Source organism: Bombus impatiens, unplaced genomic scaffold (genome assembly GCF_000188095.3).
Source record: "Bombus impatiens unplaced genomic scaffold, BIMP_2.2 scf_0020, whole genome shotgun sequence".
Classification (NCBI taxonomy): domain Eukaryota; kingdom Metazoa; phylum Arthropoda; class Insecta; order Hymenoptera; family Apidae; genus Bombus; species Bombus impatiens.
Genome location: NT_176439.1, coordinates 804,982 through 825,073, shown reverse-complemented (window position 1 = coordinate 825,073; position 20,092 = coordinate 804,982). Strand labels below are relative to the sequence as shown.

Sequence of the window (20,092 nt, the reverse complement as noted above, 5' to 3'; positions counted from 1 at the left end):
TTTTCAAATTAAATCAAATGGTAGTTGCTGATTTGATTTCCATTAATATCGAAGATAGATATCTATATATATAATGTATTATTGTACCAGATATACAACTTGTACATATATACGACAGACACGTGCAACATATAACTTGGCTCATAGAGAAGTGTATCATACAGTTTGATATAAGCGATGGTTTTATTTGGAGCAGAAAGAACGTATTTTTAAAAGAACGTATGCTTTCATTTACTAGCCTCGAATGAAAGTAGGTCAACTATAAAGGGTTTTGTGAAATATTATGTAAATTTCTACATTTCAAACTGTCAGATATATACATACAACTAACGAGATTGCACATATGGTGAATTGAGAATTTAATACCCGTACAGCTTTTCCATTGCTTCCTCGTTACACTTCCCCGACTTCACTCGTCACCTCTTTGATTTCATAAGACCGAGCACGCGTCTACATCGTAACACGCATGAAATCGGTGATACATTGCAACCACTGGCTTTTTTACATGTTAAAGAGGAAGTACTATATACAATACAGGAAGTGCATATATACATTTTGTCAGAAACTTCGAGAATCGAAATATAATACATGGTTACTCTTGCAACTGGATGCTTTCATAGAATCGAACGGATGACATGAGTTTCTCGCGCGATTTCTGCAGCACAGTATTACATTGTGTGATGCACCTATTTTAAAATGTTGGCAAAGTTACCTTGGCGATATCGTGTCTCCGCGCCTGATTTATATCTTGACAAATACTTTAACGTACGTCGAATAAGTATAATTGTGTGTGTATTTCAGGTCCTTGCCAATTCTTGATAACACATATACGATAAAACGATGTTGTTACTTTTGAACATGTCTGTTCACAACGTGAATCAAATCAGGTGTCTTCGCACGTAAGTGAGAAAATTGATATTGATGCAAAGTTGCTGTATATTTTTCACACTTGTCACACATTCAGTGATACGAAAATAACCTTGCATTCCAATGCAAGTTGCGAAAATGCGTCTGCGGACCGTGTTCGGATATTCCTCCGTGTATTTCTAGGTTACATGAGGGGAACGGATGGACCGTCGCGAGATGAGACAAAGGGAATCAAAACGAGATATGCACCGTGGCAGTTCACGGAGAAGGAAGGACGAGGTTTGAATGCACGGATGAGGACGCCCGAACGGTTTGAACGTCTTTCTCGCACTGAGAGACGAGTCCAGTTGAGCAATAACGCACAGCCACCGGCAGTCGAGCGTTCACGTACCAACACACATTCTCTAGGCCGACGCACCTTACAGGGGTATGCGCGCGCGTCTGCCACTTGCCGGTAAATACATACGCTCCCCACTGGTCAACTTATGGGCGACGAAGCAGTTGGCAACATTGCTAAAAAATCTCGACCCCTTGATCCTTCGTGCCAGATTCCAATGATCGTGTTTTTCTTTACCGCTTCCGCAGGTAAGAAACTTGTATATCAACTTTAAACGATCGATTACTTGATTATTCATTTGCATAGGACTTTCGGATCGACGGTGATCCTGTCTGTAAGTGAACAATACTGGAGATTATTCGAACGGCAGATTGAATGGCTGATTTGTCATTGCGCGCCATTTGGTTTTCGGTAAGTGACAAAGTTTAATTGTTTCTTTTATAGTGGAATTATCAGAGCGGTTGATTATATAACCTTCGTAGGAATTTTGTGAATTTAGAGCGGTACAGTTTTTATGAATCATTATTTGCACTATGTAGTTTTCGTGTACAATTGTTCGTGAAAGTGTAATATTCGAATACTCACCATAGAAAACTTTTATCGATAACATCATGTTATACACTTGTTTTATACATGTAACGAGACATTGGTATCATGATTATATTGATAAAATTTGAAGCCAATCTGAAAATGTATATAAGTAATTAGTAAAAAATTATAAATATCCTCGCTGAATATTGAGGCTAACTAATATATTGAATAATGGATTGTTTAAATACTTTTATGATCTCTGAAAAATATGTATTTGCACTAAATATCTTGTAGCTTCTATATACATTTTTACATCTGTTTCAGACTTTATCAATGTAACCCCATATATATAATGTAACAATGATGGGTGTGTCTTATCAAAGAATGAAAGAAAAGTGAAAAGCGTTTTATAGAATACACATAGTACATATACTCATAACAAGTTCTACAAGTTATACTCATAACAAGATCGTAATATCTTTTTCGATACAAGTTTTATACTTTAAGAAGTATGGTAGTTTTAGTATTAGCCAATCTCGTAGCATTGATAAATTATTCGATTAATAATTAATCTTACATTTAGTCTCGTATTTCTTTTACGTCGATAAATTTCGAAGAATTCATGGAAATCTGCATAGAAAGGAAATCCTATTTTCTATTGTCGACATATTATCCAATTAATAATCAATCTTGTGACATTTCTCTATATCGATGAGCATTGAAAGATGGTTAGTAATGTACATAAAAAACAGAAATTTCTTGCGAAACTGGACATTAACGTTAGGTTTTGAAATAAGTGTTTCCCTCTCGATCGTTTCTACCTTCCGAGGTTATTTTCAAATTCCCGTTCACTGATGACAACGCGCGCGCGCGTACACACAATCAAGTATGTTTGTGATTGCACCACGAAACCGTAAATGCGTTACGAACGTATACATCGATTCTGTGCTCGTGTGTGTTTTTTTACACGTATATACGTGTCAAGTAGCTTTCGATTCCACAGACCTAATGCAAGTGTGCGTGCATGTACGCACTATTCTTCACGTTGCCCCGTAAATCGAAAGTGCACGGTCTGCAGTTGGTCGCTAGTGCCGTCATCTTCCGCATGCGAGGACCCCTTATGCACCGACCTGTTGCGCAAATCTTTGCAATTCGAAATTAGTCGCAAAGATATTCGTCGCGAAATTATTGCATCGCTTGCAACACTCGTGTCTCTTGAGCGATCTATGAAAACCCGCCATTATGATACTATGCAAGTGGCCACTTCAAGTCGAACGCATAATTTTTGTTGAGACCGATCGAAATGTTAACTCATTAAGGATTAAACGATAAAATAAGGTAAAAGTTGTAATATTATAGGATATTAATTGAACATTACCATATCAATGGGAAATGTAATATTTTTGGAAAATATAAATGAAGTAATTTACGTACAGCGAAGGACAAGGGTATTCGTACAATTGGAACGTAAAAATAAAAATGGCTGATATAGAACAATCAGATGACTTGTAATTGTGATGTACAATTTCGTTTATTTTATCACCAAGCTTATTGTGATTATGCAAGGGAATTTAATAGTGTCGGTAACATGTGACCTGTAATTTGTAATATCTTACTAATGATACTAATTCAATTATGCAAGAGAACCTTGATAGTGTTTATGGGATTTGGAGAATTCAAATTTCATGTTTAATGGTATACTAACAATTAATATCAATGTGCATACGTACAGTTTATAGTAGAGCATATATTATTGAAATACCAGACTGATGTTAGAGTAATGATTATTTAAAAATTAATTTTTAAAGAGAAACTATGATGAAATGTAGACTCCGAGTTAACTTTCTGCATGCATAAAGGACGTCGAGATAATTTCAAAGGTTCTGAATCATCGAATGATTGTTCTCTATTCTTCGCGACAGAATAAGGTAATCCTTTCTCATACATAATTTCCAACGCGTAACATAGATTCTACTTATTCTATGTACTGTGAAATCATTACGATTTAAACGCTGACATCTGCTGAACTTATTGTGCAGAAGAATACGTTTGCATTTTAAGGATGTTTGTGTTGATATTACAGTGTCTAATCGAGATAGGAAATTATATTTTTATAAAATCACAATACTAGCATTCCAATCATTTTTTCATACAAGTATTTATTTATATAACTTACATTATTAATTTAATTTTGCTATTGCGCGCACTTTTTCGTGCCTTTTATGCCGCTTTAAAGTTAGTGTATCTGCGTAACTCATATCGTCGTATTTTTTCTCGGTTTCGTACTTTACGGAACAATAGATATTGCAATTTACGTTCAAAAATGATTCAACATTTTATCAATTTTTATTGAGATTGAAATTCAGACAATTTGAAACATCTTTTTGTCTAATATAAAGTTGTAAAAATTTTTTGATAAATATTCGTTTATTATGAACTATTATTTATTAGTGTTTTTGACAAGTAGAATTGTTGAAAGTGTTGATAAAATCATGGAAATCATCAAAATCATATTCAAAAAACAACTGAAATAGTTCGAACCATTTCTTCTACCATTTCCTTGTCAGTCACCATGATACAAGTTTCTTTATTAGCGCCAATTTTAACTCTATTTGTACCATGCGAAGTTATCATCTTCCTAGCAGATGCATGAAACTCTTCCGCTCCAGATGCCACTTTTATTTTTAAGATATTATTTTTAGTAATACCAGAACCTGGCATCACAATAATTTTATTTTGAGCCTCTTGAACGAGCTTCTGTATCAATTCTAACCCCTCCTCGGCAGTATCCTTCTGGCCAGAAGTCAGAACCCTTTTAAAACCGAGGTTTATTAAAATTTGCAAGGATTTTAAGGGGTCGTTGACTTCGTCGAAGGCTCGATGAAAGGTTACTGGTAATGGTCGAGCAGCAGAAAGAATGTCCTGACAAGATTTTACATCAATTTCGTTGTCTGGTGTCAATGCACCAAAAACGAATCCACTAGCACCGTGTTCTTTCAATAGTTCTAAATCCAGTAGCATAACATCCATTTCTTCCTTCGTGTATATAAAGTTTCCAGAACGTGTTCGAAGCATAGCGTAGAGTGGTAACGGTGAAATGGTTTTGAGTAATCGAATAAAGCCAGGAGTGGGTGTTAAACCACCCTCGGAAAGGGCAGAGCAAACTTCGAGTCTCGTTGCACCACCTCTGATCGCGTTTTTCGCCGATTCTATAGAATCGATACAGATTTCCATCTGAAACGTCGATTGTGTTGCAAAAGGATACGTAGAAAGAGCTGTTATTTAATCCATCAACGACCAAGCAATGAAATAATATGTGAAAATACAATATTACTGCACAATAACAAATGAAAAAATTTGAGAATTTAAAAATTGGATAATTAGAAAATCTGAGCACGTGAGAATTCGTAAATTTTAAATTTAGGAACTTTAAAAATTAAGAAGTTGGAAATATAATGTGAAGAAATAATTAATGGGTCTTGAATGGATTAAACAATCATGGTGCATGCTTACTGTTCCTGTTTGAAAGCGTTGCCAATTTCCCGCTAGAGGGTACGACGAAGAAAGTAACTAGCTGGTTGTACTTTGGTACTCTCTGTTCGAAATAAACAATGATAACAACCGAGAGAAAATTAGAATGCTCACGCTTATTGTTCTAGTAGTTCCACGGTATAGGTGCTGCCATTACCACGCAGCCAAGTGTTCAATGTGTTCTGCGCTAGCACATACAAGAACCTATTCAATTCCACCATAAACGAGGTATACTAGCTGTGTGGCTCCACGCTACAAGAGCCTATTTCGTTGTACGGTTCTACGGAACTGTTCATACTTTTCTATCCAAGATAGATAGGTATGAGAATAAGAAAATCACGCGATAATTAAGGAATGCTTGAGAAAGAGAAATTGTTTATTATAATCTTTTTAAACAAGAAACGAAAATCTCTCTTTTTAAACAAGAATGAAAGAGATGGAGGGACTGAGAGTCGAAACATTCGGCAACATGTAAAGATCTGCAACAAGCTGAGATTTTTTACTCAAAACTCAAACTTTCTTTTGTTTTATTTATTATGGAAATGCAATGCGGTAACTTTAGAATACAGCGAAGCGTCTTTACGTTAATCGTCATCGTTGGTAGTTGCTAGTTGTCATCTTTGAGGTCGGTTCCCACTGGTCGAACACTGGAGCTTGTGAACTGTTCCCGTACAAATTCTCCAGTGGAAATCCTCTGTTCGTTTCCAGTTCGCGAACAGCTCTCAGGACTGTTGACGATGCGAGATTACAGAGCACGTTCCCACTGGCGGATATTTCCATTGTGGACATTGTGGATTTACCTTTCCGGACACTATTACGATGTTGATTGGGGTTCGGAAATTTTAATTACCAGTGTTCGCGAGTAGCAGTCATAAAAGTTTACTTAAATGTGCAAGAGCATGTTCATAAACAGCGTTCTTGAATGTCACTCATCATCGAGCTGTACTCGTGATACGTAGTCGTAACAAAGCAAATACTTGCTTGTCATCTCTAGCTGATTCTCATTATTGCTAGTTTACTTGTTATTTCTAGTTGTTAGCACTCGTTTCAATAGCTTTTTCCCACAATAGTGGATGGTTCTTCGAGCTAACTGGTTTTATTAGTCTGCGGAACACTTGCAAATGCTAACCAACCCCAAACGATCACAACATTCGATCAACCCAGTGATGATGACGACCATGCAGTTACCGAGAGGTTCTTTTTCTGCAGATACATCACCTCGGATATATTATTCGTAGCCTATCAACTACTGAAATTACTATTAAAATGAAATTTATTTTTAATTATAACAACAACATTATCGCGAGGGAAATAAATTTAATATTAAACCTAAAAATTTATCCTGTATAGAGAATATATTAAAGTTATTGCGTCATTCCTCTGATTTATTATCGTTTGGTAGGAAATATTATCTTTTTCCCCTAGAAAAGATGTAATAAACAATTAATTTCTCTTTCTGAGGTAACTAAGTGTAATTATTGCGCCATTTTATTATTCTCATACTTGTCTATCTCGGATGGAAAAGTATGAACTTTTCCGTAGAATCATACAATGAAATAGGCTCTTGTAGCGTGGAATCACAGCGAGTATACTTTGTAGTAGAACTAAGTAGGTTCTTGTATATGCTACCGTGGAACACTTCCAACATCTGACCGCTGAGGGCAGTACCAGTCTGGGAACAACCAGAATCATAAACACGAGCACTCACATTTCTTCTCTGATATCACTGTGACAGTTGTCTTATTTTGAAAATAACATCGTATTATTTATCACGAAAGATTGATATTGGAATTACACAGATTCTCTGATCATCTGCTTTAAGAAGCGCGATACTTAATAAATTGAGATAAACGAAAGAAAAACACAAAGATGCGAATAGTTAATACACGTGGATGGTAACGATTGCTAGCAATGCGTCATTGATACGACTATTACGCCATCTGCAGAGATGCACCGCATTATTTGCAACGTTACGTAATCGTGAAAGATAATGAATAGAGTATTTCTCTTCCTGTCAGCTCGGGAGAATAGACGGAAATAAAAGGAGACATATGATAAGTAATTAATGTTAAGATGTAAAAGTACGTAAAAGAAAAAGGTGCCTCAGGGCATTTCCAGGAAATGAAATGAGATAAAAGGCGGGTAAGCTCGTGGGGCAATATATTTATTGGCCATTCGCCTGTCTCTCCAATGACCTCTGAAACGCCTTCTCCTAAAAGGATAGCTGCGTGCAATGCCGTGGAATATTTCTAAAAATTCTTATCCCAATATAGTATTGATTTATTTACTAGAACGTAGTTAAGAATGCGGCAAGGATTTCTGCGATTAATAAAATACATCAGTTTGAAACAAAAATACTGAACGTACTAATTTAAATGATTAATAATATATACTATTAAAATAATACTAATTGCTGTCTTAGATACGTAATATTAGGAATTATGTTCTACTTAAGGAGGTACTTTTTGATTTTTCACGTGGAATATTAATACCAGATTGCTTGGGTTCTGGAGGATTCGTTCTTCATGCTTCTTCAGTAGTTGCAATATATCAATTTGTTATACGAAATACTTACCTTCGCTATATATATGAAAGGAGCACAATGTATGAAAAACCGTTTCAAAAATCTTCAAAAGGTGAATGAATGATCGCGATATTTTATAAAGCGCAATGAAATTCTGTATTATACAACATATATAATAAAATAATACCAAGAGTTATACAAGTAAAAAATAATAATAATATTAATAATAATAATAATAATTTTAATAAATGTAACAAATATTTAAGCGGAATTTAAAATAGGGCATTGGCAAATAGGGGTGTCTACAAGTCTAAAAAATAAAATACTTAAAAATGACAGCAAGGAAATAGGGAGGACGATAGACGAAATGAAATCTTCGTCGCGAGTCTTGTCGATTAATAACGTGATTAGGGCGCGATTAGTTACATAATTCGAAAGGAATCTAAAAACGATTCGCGGTCAGTTTGATCGACTCGCAAGTTGATGCGGCAGTTGTCTTTGGAAAATTCAAGTATCCACGGATCTTTCTCTGCTGCTGCCCGACCAATTCGGATCTTGCTTCGCTCGCATAAACAGCAGTTTCATAGCCGCCGAGGGCTTTTATTTCATCGTTTTCTCCCTTCTTCTTTTAATTACAACATGCGAGAATCCGCGAGAAATCAAAGATCGCCGTTCGAAACGGCGATCGGCGATGGACTCGTCGGATTGCTCGAGCTGGTCGTCCATTTATTCTTGTGTGGATCCACGCCGAAACCTTCGTCGTAGTTTCCTCGTGTGATGAACAGCTGCTTGAAATGCGGGATGCAGTAGAGTTTACCATTATTTAAGGTGAACGTGTCCATCCTGTATGGAAAAAACGATCGTTTATTTTCCTTGTTCCAGCTATACAGGATGTTAAAAAAAAATGGGCGATATTTATAAGATACGATTCTAGAAATCATATCTTGCAAATATAGCCTCTTGTTTTTTTAACGTCTTACAGATGATATAATGGCATTTGTAATATATCGGTTGGTGCTAAAGGAAGAGAGAACAGAGACGGTGGAGGGGGGGTTAGGTTGGTTACAGGGAGAAAAGGGAATAAGTTTCAGCGAAGATTGCAAACGTTACCTTAGCACACAATTGCACTGCTGACACCGGAAGCACTGTTTGTGAAATATTTTGTTATTTGTCTCCACTTTTTCTAGGGGGTACACTTTCTTTTCGCAGCTCTCGCACACGTCCGTACAGCTCGCTTGAATCTCCTGCGTCGATTTTAGATTGGAAGAAAGCAAAATGAGTGGTGAACAAAAAAGTGCTGGATGAGAAGTGTGTGATGGATTAATGAGGAAAAGAGATGAACATGTGCATGTGATCGTTATTACGTTTTCGAAAGAGATCTTCGATAAGAAGAATTCCAAAGGCCGACTGTCGTTGATAGATGAAACTGAAAGAACTTAGGTATACATTGCACTGCGCCTTTTATATAGAATATCTGTGAAAGTGTTCCGATTTCTATCACGCAATTCACACCATACGTATTTTCATTTCAGGATGTGCCTTTTTTATTTATCATTTGTAATATGGTCGTAATAAATTGTTACACGTGAAAGGTAAAGAACAAGAATATGATACCTCGCTAAAAATTATACAATCCAAAGACGCAACGAAAGTCTATACGTGAAAATCATCGCATAGTAGGCCGTGAAAGAATTAAGCGATCGATCGATTAACTAATTGCTTACATAAATATTTCTCTCGCCGATTAACAACAAACAATTGCGTGTTTTCGTTCTCGACAACCCTTAAAATTATTGCACTTAAATTTCATCGTCGATTAAGAGAATCCCTCGATCGATATATCATCAACGAAGGATAGGAGATACCAAGTCGCGTAGAGAATATATATACCTTTTCGATCTTGTTCTCTCTATTATAATACTTAAGTTTGTTTTTGATTTAAAAAAAGTTCGCTAATGCCTCTAAAACATTGCACCTCCTTCGACATCCTCTGATTAACGTAGGAAGAAAAAGGAATAGGTTTCGAGAGAACCCCGAAATTGTACTTCGATTCGGTTTTCACTGTTAATTCACCGTTTTCTCTCTCGCATTCTCTCTCGCGCTTTCATTCTCTCTCGTTGCAATTCCTGTGGCGTACGCGCGAACCAAGAATTAGAAAATTAAGCCCTGTTTCCACCGTCATTTCTCGCCAGTCTACCGAGATCGATAACCTGTTAACCGAGGAAGACGAATTAATTCGTCGTTTGAATCAACAATCTTTCCTTACGTTTTTACTTGTTGCTTCGTTTTTGTTCAAAATAAAATGTATAATATTTACATTCGTGCAAAGATTAAAGCCGATCCTATTGCAATTGATTCGTATTTGTCAACGTTTAATTATACGAGTTACTGGTCAAAGAATGGCCTGGTTAACAGACTAACTTAAACGCAATTTCATCCAGAAAATACCATTAGAATATCGACGAATGAAACGCCATGTGCCAACGTCTCGTTCCCAACGCGATCGAAATCAATTTCAGGGGCTGTTCCCTTTCTCCTTCTGAATGGGGTGCGCTCGTCTAAATAGATCATAGGGGATTCGATACACGTCGTTCTTCTATGATAAACATATATATATTTATATGTATACGTATATGAATGCGTACTGTGCGCCCGCGTTGGCAATGGTGAAGGAATTAATATTTGCCCTCTCTTTCCTTCTTTCTTTCTTTCTTTTTTCTTTCTTCTCTTTCTTTTTTACCTTCGTCGCGTAATGCCATCGTAGAAGACCCTAACCCTAACGGCTACGACGAGGCTCCCTAGTATCGTTCATCGACCGAACATTATAAAAATTATATAAAAAGCCTATTCGATAACGTTCGTGTGAGACTCGAGGTCGGTTTATTTCTTACGTAAGGAACGAAGCTCTGACGTTCGATTTTTCAGATTCTCTCGTTGCACTGGAAAATCTGGAAAATTCTTCACCAATTTTGGAACCTTCGCAATAGTACGTGAACCCTTTGAATGCAAGCGTTCGATTATTAGAGTCCCTTTGCACAACACTTTTTTATTTAACCAATAGCATCGATGGATAGGGAAGAGAGTCGTAGATCGTGGATTTGTTTTTTACGATTTGACTATTTTCTGATAATCGGATGATTTCTAGCTAGCGAAATTCACCTGTAATATTTCATTTAGTTTATTACGAAACGTAATACTACTATATTATGCGTATGAAATGTTTCTTCGATGATCGAATTTGGTGGAATAACGTCATCGATTTAAGAAAATTTATTCATATTGGAAATTTATTACTTGTAGCTCGACAAATTGTAAGAATAACGTTGGTTCGATTATGCAAAAGGACTCGCAGGCAGCTAATCGTATTATACTAAACTTTTGTGGCATAAATACGTACAAATGTATATATAATGTAAATTTATCTTTGTAAAAACGATATTACGATTTTTTGGGACGTATCAGTGAGAAGATCCGTCGAGTTCCAGGCAACGATGAGTCGGTGATTAGTTTTTTCGTTCTCTGATCATTTCTATCGGTAGATAGCGATGACAATCTACCGCGCGACATGCTGTAAAAAGACTCGAAACTCTGTAAAGCAGTCGAAAAGCTCGTAGATTCTAAATAAGTCTAGCTCGGATCTTGATTCTTCGGTGCAATCTTAATCTCTCGATTCGATGCTTCGAATTTGTATTTGCAGGTTTCCTGTTGCGAATTGGCTGCTTACCGCGTTTCATTCAAAACTTAGATCGCACTGATACAGTACACGCGATGAAACGGCACAGATATCTTTCCTAAAATGCCATGAAAAGTGTTCGTTACGATTTTCAAAGGCCCTCTTTCCTAAGGTCTTCGACTTTCTTATCCTATCGCCTCTGATTTTCTCTTGGCACTGGCAAAAAATGAGAATGTCGGTTAAGCGTGGAAAATCTAAACGATGCAGGTAGACAAGATAGAAATAGCCGTCGTTTGAATAAATTTGGCACCCATTTGTGATTTCCTAAAACAACGTTGAAACAAAGTTCCTTACGACATGTAAGCTATCGCTCACAACTGTACATGAACATCGGCAAAGTGCAAAATCAATGAGAAACTAGTGGCTAAAATCGATATTTATCGTTTCCTTATAAGATCAATAAATGCCTACGCTTCGATCATTCGTTTAAAAATGGACTAGCAACAACTGATCTAACGATGCAATTCCAACCTCCGTTTGGCACGCGATACGAAATATATAAATGTTTCGTTGCTATTGTTCTCGCCTCTACCTGCATCGAAGATAGAATATCACTGGCCACGTACATATTTCTGTCGTACAAACTTTCGTATATCCGTCGAAAAGTATATCGTTTCGTGTAAAAGGTTGACTGGAAGAATGCCACTTGGTAACCGAGTGGCAACGACACGTTCATGCGGCGGGGAAACGAGTTAGCGAGAGCGTTAAAACGATCGTGAAGTATTTCATGGACACGTCGAGCACGTGGATCGGAGCGCACAGGTAACTACGGAACACAGGCGACGCTTAAAATAATTACGAGTTTCAATTCCATCGATTGATCCGCTTAAATTACTTCGCCAGGCCTAGGTTTTTCTTTTAACGCACGCGGTGTGCTCGACGTATCCGATATCTTTCGTTCGTTGCCTCTCGCGATAATACGATACAATATGATACAATCTACGCTAGATTCACTAACAGAACGCTTTGTTAGAAAAAGACTTCTAAAAAAACGTAAAAATCGCACAATGATCCGAACAACGAAGCTGTCGACTGTCATTTTTCCATTGCAGCGCAAGATTTCTACGAATTCGTGATCCACATTGTGTGTGTAATCGTGTGCTTGTTTCGCGTATCCTTTAATTCTATTCGCTCCATTTTTCTCAGGCTCCTCGGTCCATCCTCTTGGGCCGTATCGATCCTCCATTTCCGCTCCACCATTTACTGTTCGCGTTCAACAGAGAATAGTATCACTAGATCATAGTCGAATGAAAGCTTGGTCAACACTTTGCAGGCGGCAATCTCAAGACCAAAATTACCAGACACATCGGCACACTTCACAGGTATCACGCTAACTAGTCATGCTGTGTAGAATTTGTTTTGTTTAGTGCGGTTACCATTCTTGCGAGGAATAATTATTATGCTCTTTTTTTTGGCTTGCCGAGGTCCAGTTTCTATGTTTCCTCTTTTAGATGCTTTTGTCAGCGGCTCGCGTTAGTTCGTGTAACTACTGATAACGAAACTGAAATTCGTGATACACTGCTCAAGCTGATTAGAGGATATTACGAACAGTTTTACTATATCGATTAATAGAATACAGATGGATAATTGGATACAGATGGAGAATTTCCCTGAACGAACGCTTCATCGATACGATCTCTGTAGACAGAGATTGATTTTAAGCTATTAACGGAAGACGAGTTGCTTTCGAATCGGTTCGAATCGTTACGTACGTTTCAATCTCGTTCTTTACTCAGTTTTATCAATTTCTAATTTTACGATCATAGAAGTTTTTGATTAACGATGTGATTAATAGATTTAGTTAGTCGATAAAAAAGATGTATAAATGAGAGAGAGGAAAAACGATCCTCTAACTGTTTTTGAACAGTGTACGGTATATCTTGCGTACGCTCAAAGAATCATCAAATATTTCACGAGATATAAAACGAAACAGGTTATTTCTATCGCTGGACATTTCAGTAATTACTATAGTTGATAAATTCGTTGAGCGTACAGTTATATTACAACGACCCATACAAAGTTACTCGTCGTAGGAAGAAATTAAAAATAAAAATATCGTAACTAAACATAAATAGCATTATGTTGCTGTCGTCGCAGGGCAAGTAGATCGTGCTTTGATAGAAAATTCACACATTTTGCGCATACATTGGCAAGAGAAAATAAAAAATATACCAAGGTTTTGTACAAAATTGAGAGAATCGACCCTTAAGAGCTATCATCGAAGAAACTCGCGTCTACAGCTACATTTGTATAAAACTTGGCAGTCTAATAATTACAAACAGAATAACGTCGTGACGTTTTTATTGCGTGGCGATAATATTTTCAAACAAACTTCCTACCGGCTGTAAAATTTTACCTATGATAGCTTCCAAGGGTTAAACAACGATTATCAAGGCACACCATGCGATAAACGAGCCACGCTTCACACTCAAAAGATAATGAAAAAAAAAAAAAAAGAAAATTATACATCGAACACACAGGAGAAGAAGAAAAAAAAAGTGGTTTCTATTATATGCAGTGCGATTGGAAATCAAATGGATATTTTTGATACACCAAAAGAGAGAAAAAAATTCCAGAGCTGTCATTCGAGTCTCGATCAATGAGCTGCTCGGATGAGGATGAATGGATATGAACGAAGTAGTTGCTACGAAAGAGTACTCACCACGAATCGATTGACTTTGACCTTCGGTGTGCGCGGCGACTCGTTCGTTTGCGAGCCAAGCGACTCGAAACGGGCTCTCAGACTGCTGGCAGACTCTATGCTCTGCTGTTCTCCGGTGGTGTTTTGAGCAATTTCCATCTCTGCGATATGTTGATTACTCGACGTCGTCTTTCCGTCCGTTTCTTCCCAATGCTCGAATTTCGCGCACAAGGTTTTTGCGCGGGCTGCGTTCTGTGCTTGCTTCAGAAACTCGTCTTCTACCTGAAATACGTGTTTCCATAATTTCTACGTATAACGATGCCTGTGGTATCTCGTTAATTAATTTAGCTCGATATATTTATCTTTCTTTTAGATTTTTGCAAGTTTTTCTTTTTCCTTTTTAAAGACACTTTTAAACGTCCGAACACAATCCGACGATAACTTGTCGATTAATCTAACAGAAAATCCTTTCTCGTTTTTGCGTCTCTATTAAGATTTTCTAGACGATATTCTTTAGAAATGGACAAGATTCTCGCGATAGATTCACGATGCCTCTGTTAATGTAATTTCACGTTATTCGGAAGGCAGCGACAGGTGTCCTTCATCTGCATATCTGCGTCGCTATCAGACGCCTTACAGCCACTCTTCCCACGATTCTTCGTGCATATTCATGACGCAGGAATCTCAAGGACCGGGTACCTTGACTTCGTGTTAATAAACGCTACCATTTATTGCGTTCGAGAACAATGACACCTATCCGCGTATACCGTATACGAACCTTGTCGGAAGCTCGTACGTAGTTTGGATCCCTTTCCTCGGTGCTGTCTTCGCCTTCGGACTCGTCGCCATCTTCGTCCTCTACCTCTTCGGAGTCTGAGGCTGTTGGTTTTGCGTATTTGTCCTCTGGTGGTGGTGTGAAACGCTTCAAAGGTTTGGGTCCATTTGGAAGCTCTTTCTTGCACGCGTTCTCTTCCATTTGCCGGAAGATCGACAGCATCTTTCTGGCGGTGTCCGTGTGCACCACTTCGTTTACCCTGTCTTCAGCTCTGACTACGTCCGGGTCACGATAGATCTCACGTTCCGGGGAGTCCATCTGTCGAAACGAATCTTTTATAAACGTTGAGAAAACACAAAGATCTTAAGTTTCTGTGGTTCCATGTTGAACCGAACTCGACGCTATCTTTTTTACCTTGCAATTCGATTCGATAAAAATATGTTAACGCACAGTAGCGTGCAAAAGTGCTGGATCACGAACAACGACCATTTGATAGTAGCAACTAATCGTAGGTGTAGCTATTCTTCATCAGAAGATTCCACGTTGAAGTTTATATTAAAAAAAAAAAAAAAGAAACTGCGAATTATCTAAAGAATGCGTAGAAAACTGGTTCATCGATTATAAGCGAAATAAGGGAAAATTCCAAAAATGCAATTCAAACCACAAAGGGTTAATACACCGATGGTTAATTCTTGTCTAACTTTAGAAATCAACAGAAAGAAAGGTGTCGCCCATGAATAAACACGAGATACGACTGCAATTGCTATTACTTGCGTTCGATTGTTATTGGCTATTCAAGTGGTTGGTTAAAGCGAGAACACGCGAGGCTAGGCAGGAAATCAAGGGAATAAAGGTATTTCTTTCCACGAATCGCAGCACCTCTGAGTCAGCTCGAATGGTTTTATACGTGTACAGCGTCTCCGTTGGATTTCTACCTGAGCAGCAGGTAAGCTGAAGACGCGATGACAATGCAGAATCGACTGGGTTCTGTTGGCCGTCCCTACGATGCACACGATTCGCGCAGGAACGTGTTTCACGGGATATTACCTGCCAGACACGTCGACCAGGAAAATACCAGAGTTGCGAGATAGAATGTTGCGAGAATAAAGAAAGAAAAAAAAAGAAGAGAATAGTCGCACCGACCACGTATCTTTCGTTGTAGTTACAACCGATGCAAAACGTGAACAAGAGTAAGGTTTCACCGTGCAACGATCGCAGATTTATAGGTTTACGCCGGGAGAAAGTTAATTAGTTCGAGTTGCCCCGTACGAATCTTTATTAATGACGTTTCGCTACTTTTTATTTAAAACAAGATGGAGCATCGCGTTGAGAAGGTGATTTATTTCGCCTTTCGTTCCATTCATTTATTGCCTCACGCGAGATAACACGGACAATGACGACAATTAAAGAGCAACATTTTTATCGCTTCGTACGGGAAGATTCAATAACACGGTGTGTAATTAAGGAGACATTTCGCTTTAAACGATCTCGTTTGTTTTCACACTGATTCGACCGAGATATACAATGTCTACGTGTGTTTTCTATAGATTCTTTGACGCGCTCCTTTGTATTCTACCAGTGGCCGACTAAAAGCGCAGGCCACGAGGCGAACGAAAAAGAAGAAAGTCTTTCTTTCGCAAACCGATCGATAGTTCTGTTCAAAAGGAAAGCGTATGCATTTGCATTGCACGTTAACTATATCGACAGTGTTTGTACCGTTATTGCGGATAAGTGGATTCGAGAAAGCGGGCAATTTTCTACACCGATCATATATTTTTTCAATATTTCATGCTATCGGTCAGCGAACACCGGCAATTTGGCTACCACCGATCGCACACGCTTCGTTCAACTCAACGTTTGTCTCAACTTTACCCAAGATCCATCGGAAAACTCGATGATTGATATCGCCATTCCACAAACAGCCTTCTTCCGCGAGTTCTTCTTAATCACTTCCCGTTCCATTACCAAGTTCCAACAACAAATCCCATTACCATTTATAAAACAGCGCAAAAACGAGAGTCGGGCGACGAACGAATATACCCGGTGACCAGCGTTTCTTAGCTCCGAAAAACGATTTTTCAGAAATTCTTCTTGATCGCGCTGTGTCGCGTCACGAGATACCAGCGACGAGTAAGTTGTAACACGTATAAAACAGCGCAAAACGAGAGCCGGAGAATATTTAACCGCCTCTTCCTGTTCGCTTGCCTATCCCGAGTGGCCTTGGACCACGGGACGTCGAAACATAAAAACTAACCGTGTAAAAAGCGGGTTTAACAGAGTTGAAGCACGAGAGACGTATAGCGGCTCGTAAAAATATACGAGAACGCTTAGCACAGGAAACTTTTACGGGTATAATGCGCGCGTTATGCAAAACATTTAACAATTTCATCGGCTAATTTCAACAGCCATGGTAAATGCATAGTTCTAAGAAGTCTAATTACCGAATATCGTGGATCGTTAATACGGTAGATAATCGACCATTTAGATAATTTCACTACGTTAAACACGTATTTACGCCAGATATCTCGTAACCTGCGAGATACATTTTCAAATTTCTTTGCTAACGTAATCGCGATAACGGTACCTTCTTACAGCTCACAGAGTTCCAAAATGTTTCGTAAAACACACACGATGCATTCGTATAAAATCTTTCTAGAAGCATTCGAATATCTCCGTGCGCCACAGCGTATCCATCCGTTCACGCGTACGTTCTACAAGTCGTGCAGCAATATTTCGTCGTTCTATCGGACGTAACGCGATGATTTTACTCACTTTTAATTTTCGTTGTCCCTGCGACGGCGGAGCAATGCCGGGAAAATGCAGCTTCCACGGCGACGGCGACGCGAACGAGGGAAAAAATGGGAAATCGAAACGAAGAGACGAAGAGAGAGACGTCACGAGGGAACCTTTTGTTTCGTTGGCCCCGGCAAACTCCGAACTGGCAGCAGCGTGTCGGCGGTTGCTATGCCGTTCACACGAAGAGGACGCACGGCTCTTACTGTGTTCCCCCTTCGTGAGTTACTGGGAGGGCCACACGGTGGTGTGCTCGCCTCTACATCGGTCTGTTCTCTCTCTTCACGAATGGAAGGATGTAGGAATACTAACGGTAAAAGTATGGCTGCTGACCACTCGAGGGGGTTCAAGGACAGCCATGGAATCAAGTGGCACTGTACGTTGTATTCGCGGGCTCCGAGCTTTCACGAGCTTCCTCGGCCTCTTTTATCAAGGACCGATCTCCTTAACTACGATTCCGCCGTTAATAGTTGGAAGAAAGATCGATAAGCTCGAGAAAGTGAAATATTTTTCACGCGAGATACGTTGCGTGAACGAATACGCCAGATAATTCTTGTCGCGATTTTACATCGACAAGTGGGAAGCGATTGGTCGAGTGACTACGGTTCGATGATTTAAGGAATTCGGAGATATAGACGGTGATTACGTCGGTGATTATCCATGCAACGCGATTTTTATCGAGGTGGAGAGATTCCATGCGATAAGCTGTTGAGTCACGTTACGGGGATTATTAGTCTTCGAATGGAAAAAATCATACGCTAGAATTATGTTAACCCTTTCACTGTGAGTTAAAACGTCGTGGCAAACGCGTTGCGATAACAGCGTCGAACGATTTGGAACAAAAGTAACGCGTATTCTTCGTATGTCAGCTTTTAAAACGGTGAACACGTAATCGTTAAAAAATGTGTGTCATCGCGGTAATTATACGGTAGAACTCGATCAGCTTTTTACGCGAACCTGTCCGGGGACAAGCAGTTTATACAACTGCGGTTCGCGAATAAACGCTCTCTGATCTTCTACCTGTAGCTTTTCGTTTATACGATACGATATAATTTCACGTAGATGGATTCGAGCGGCGATAGTTAATTTAAACGTTTCAAATAATCGAAATGTTTCTACAGAGAAAATTTTCGACGATATTCGACGAATAAATAAAATTTGACGTATGAGCTCAGCGTTGAAAGGGTTGATAAGAATTAGAGTTACTTTTCACTCAACGCAATCTTCGTTAGAACATTAAGACACACTCTTCGATCAAGAACACTTTGCACTCGAGAATAGTCTCGAACCTTAACTTGACCATCGCGCGGAGGGGTAATTCGGAACTGCTTGCGTTGTTTTTCCGGTTCCTTGTAGGACTCGAAAAATTTGAATTTATTCGAAATGTCCGAGGTCTCCACCTGAACTTCCTCGGTGGTGTCCGAGCTGCGCACCACGTCATCCGAGACTTGTCGTCCCATGAATGCCTTCGTTCGGAGATTTCAAACCGTTAACCTTGTCGATCACGAATTCAAAATGCGCGCTCCTCCCCACCACCGGCAAACGTACAACATCGAAAATCGATTACGCTACTTAACGCTCTTGCAAAGTTGGAGAAACATTTTCCAACTTACCACGTAAGGATAAGATGTTTCAAATTGACGAACATCTCTACGATTATGAGAAAACATATTCTGTTCTACGGAAATAGCCGGTCTTCGTAACGTTAAAAGTTTTCTTGTTCGTCGAAACAAGAACGAGATAAAAATTCGGGAATTTTAACACATTCGAGACCGATATGACTTTGAGCGATACTCTCTCGAATGACCGAAAGCTTTTCTACGTTTGTGGTAAAAAAAATACGCGAAGTTGATCAATATAAGAATACAAAAATCACGTTTTAGACAATTTTTATTTAGAAATACGTCGTGACACACACTGTACAGGTATGTCGTCGGGTTTCCGCAATAATTTTGACGTCGAACGTTCATTGGACGTACCATGCGTATCATCCGAACGAAATAGCGTTTCTTGGTTAAAATTCTAAAAAGACAAACGTGCAATAGCTAAGGATATTTATTTCAAAAATGAGAAAGTTATATAACACGCACGTTATAGGTATGAACGTTATCTACGCTCGTAATTGTCCGAGAATTAACTGAAGAATACAGATAACGCGCGTACGTACGTTGTCGTCGGTCATTGCGACGAGATATTGCATGGCATATGTATAATACTATACCATCGGTCTCGAACGTGTTAACACAGTTGATCGACGTATAGAAACAAATAAAAGGAGAACTTACGTCTCTGGCACGTCGTGGGGCTTCGGCCGGTGTCTTCGGATTCACCGGAGTCACCGGTCGCCCAGTCTTCGCCGC

The 20,092-nt window shown here is 38.8% G+C and overlaps 4 protein-coding genes across 24 annotated transcripts in view; 1 reads left to right on the top strand and 3 right to left on the bottom strand.

Moving 5' to 3' along the window:
• Positions 1–1,226, bottom strand: part of LOC100743330 (ABC transporter G family member 20) — a 51,074-nt gene extending 49,848 nt beyond the window's left edge. Inside the window, exon 1 of the mRNA XM_012384406.3 lies at positions 713–1,226. The gene's annotated coding sequence lies outside the window, so the exon portion shown is untranslated. The remainder of the gene's footprint in view (positions 1–712) is intronic.
• Positions 1,227–1,319: 93 nt separating this feature from the next.
• LOC100743087 (erythroid differentiation-related factor 1) overlaps positions 1,320–20,092 on the top strand; it is a 91,640-nt gene continuing 72,867 nt past the window's right edge. The window contains exons 1-2 of the mRNA XM_024366399.2: positions 1,320–1,452; positions 1,511–1,615. Of these exons, the coding sequence (XP_024222167.1) occupies positions 1,580–1,615 (36 nt within the window). The 5' untranslated portion in view covers positions 1,320–1,452; positions 1,511–1,579. The remainder of the gene's footprint in view (positions 1,453–1,510; positions 1,616–20,092) is intronic.
• Positions 3,872–7,816, bottom strand: LOC100743207 (copper homeostasis protein cutC homolog). 3 transcript variants are annotated; one of them, XM_024366423.1, is made up of 3 exons: positions 6,920–7,816; positions 5,249–5,330; positions 3,872–4,969 (listed from the first exon to the last, which is right to left on the bottom strand). In XM_024366423.1, exon 3 carries the CDS (start codon positions 4,967–4,969, stop codon positions 4,250–4,252), a length of 720 nt encoding a protein of 239 aa, XP_024222191.1. In that variant the 5' UTR covers positions 5,249–5,330; positions 6,920–7,816; the 3' UTR covers positions 3,872–4,249. The 3 variants fall into 3 exon arrangements, with proteins under 3 accessions (XP_024222191.1, XP_003484743.1, XP_033175915.1); XM_003484695.3 differs by having other exon boundaries at positions 6,975–7,816; XM_033320024.1 differs by lacking the exon at positions 6,920–7,816 and adding an exon at positions 6,067–6,578 and having other exon boundaries at positions 5,249–5,994.
• LOC100742929 (myosin-10) overlaps positions 7,810–20,092 on the bottom strand; it is a 76,262-nt gene continuing 63,979 nt past the window's right edge. For 16 of the 19 annotated variants that reach the window (XM_033319924.1, XM_033319946.1, XM_033319949.1 and 13 more), the window contains 6 exons: positions 20,018–20,092; positions 19,022–19,198; positions 14,943–15,257; positions 14,186–14,446; positions 8,901–9,034; positions 7,810–8,633 (listed from right to left, as the gene is read on the bottom strand). In XM_033319924.1, the coding sequence (XP_033175815.1) occupies positions 8,450–8,633; positions 8,901–9,034; positions 14,186–14,446; positions 14,943–15,257; positions 19,022–19,198; positions 20,018–20,092 (1,146 nt within the window). In that variant the 3' untranslated portion in view covers positions 7,810–8,449. Of the gene's footprint in view, positions 8,634–8,900; positions 9,035–9,310; positions 12,727–14,185; positions 14,447–14,942; positions 15,258–19,021; positions 19,199–20,017 lie in introns of those variants that run through there. The other 3 variants (XM_033319958.1, XM_033319972.1, XM_033319974.1) reach the window with 3 other exon arrangements.

Coding starts and splice junctions, on each gene's coding strand:
- LOC100743207 (XM_024366423.1), bottom strand. CDS start 4,969: ATGGAAATCTGTATCGATTCTATAGAATCGGCGAAAAACGCGATCAGA.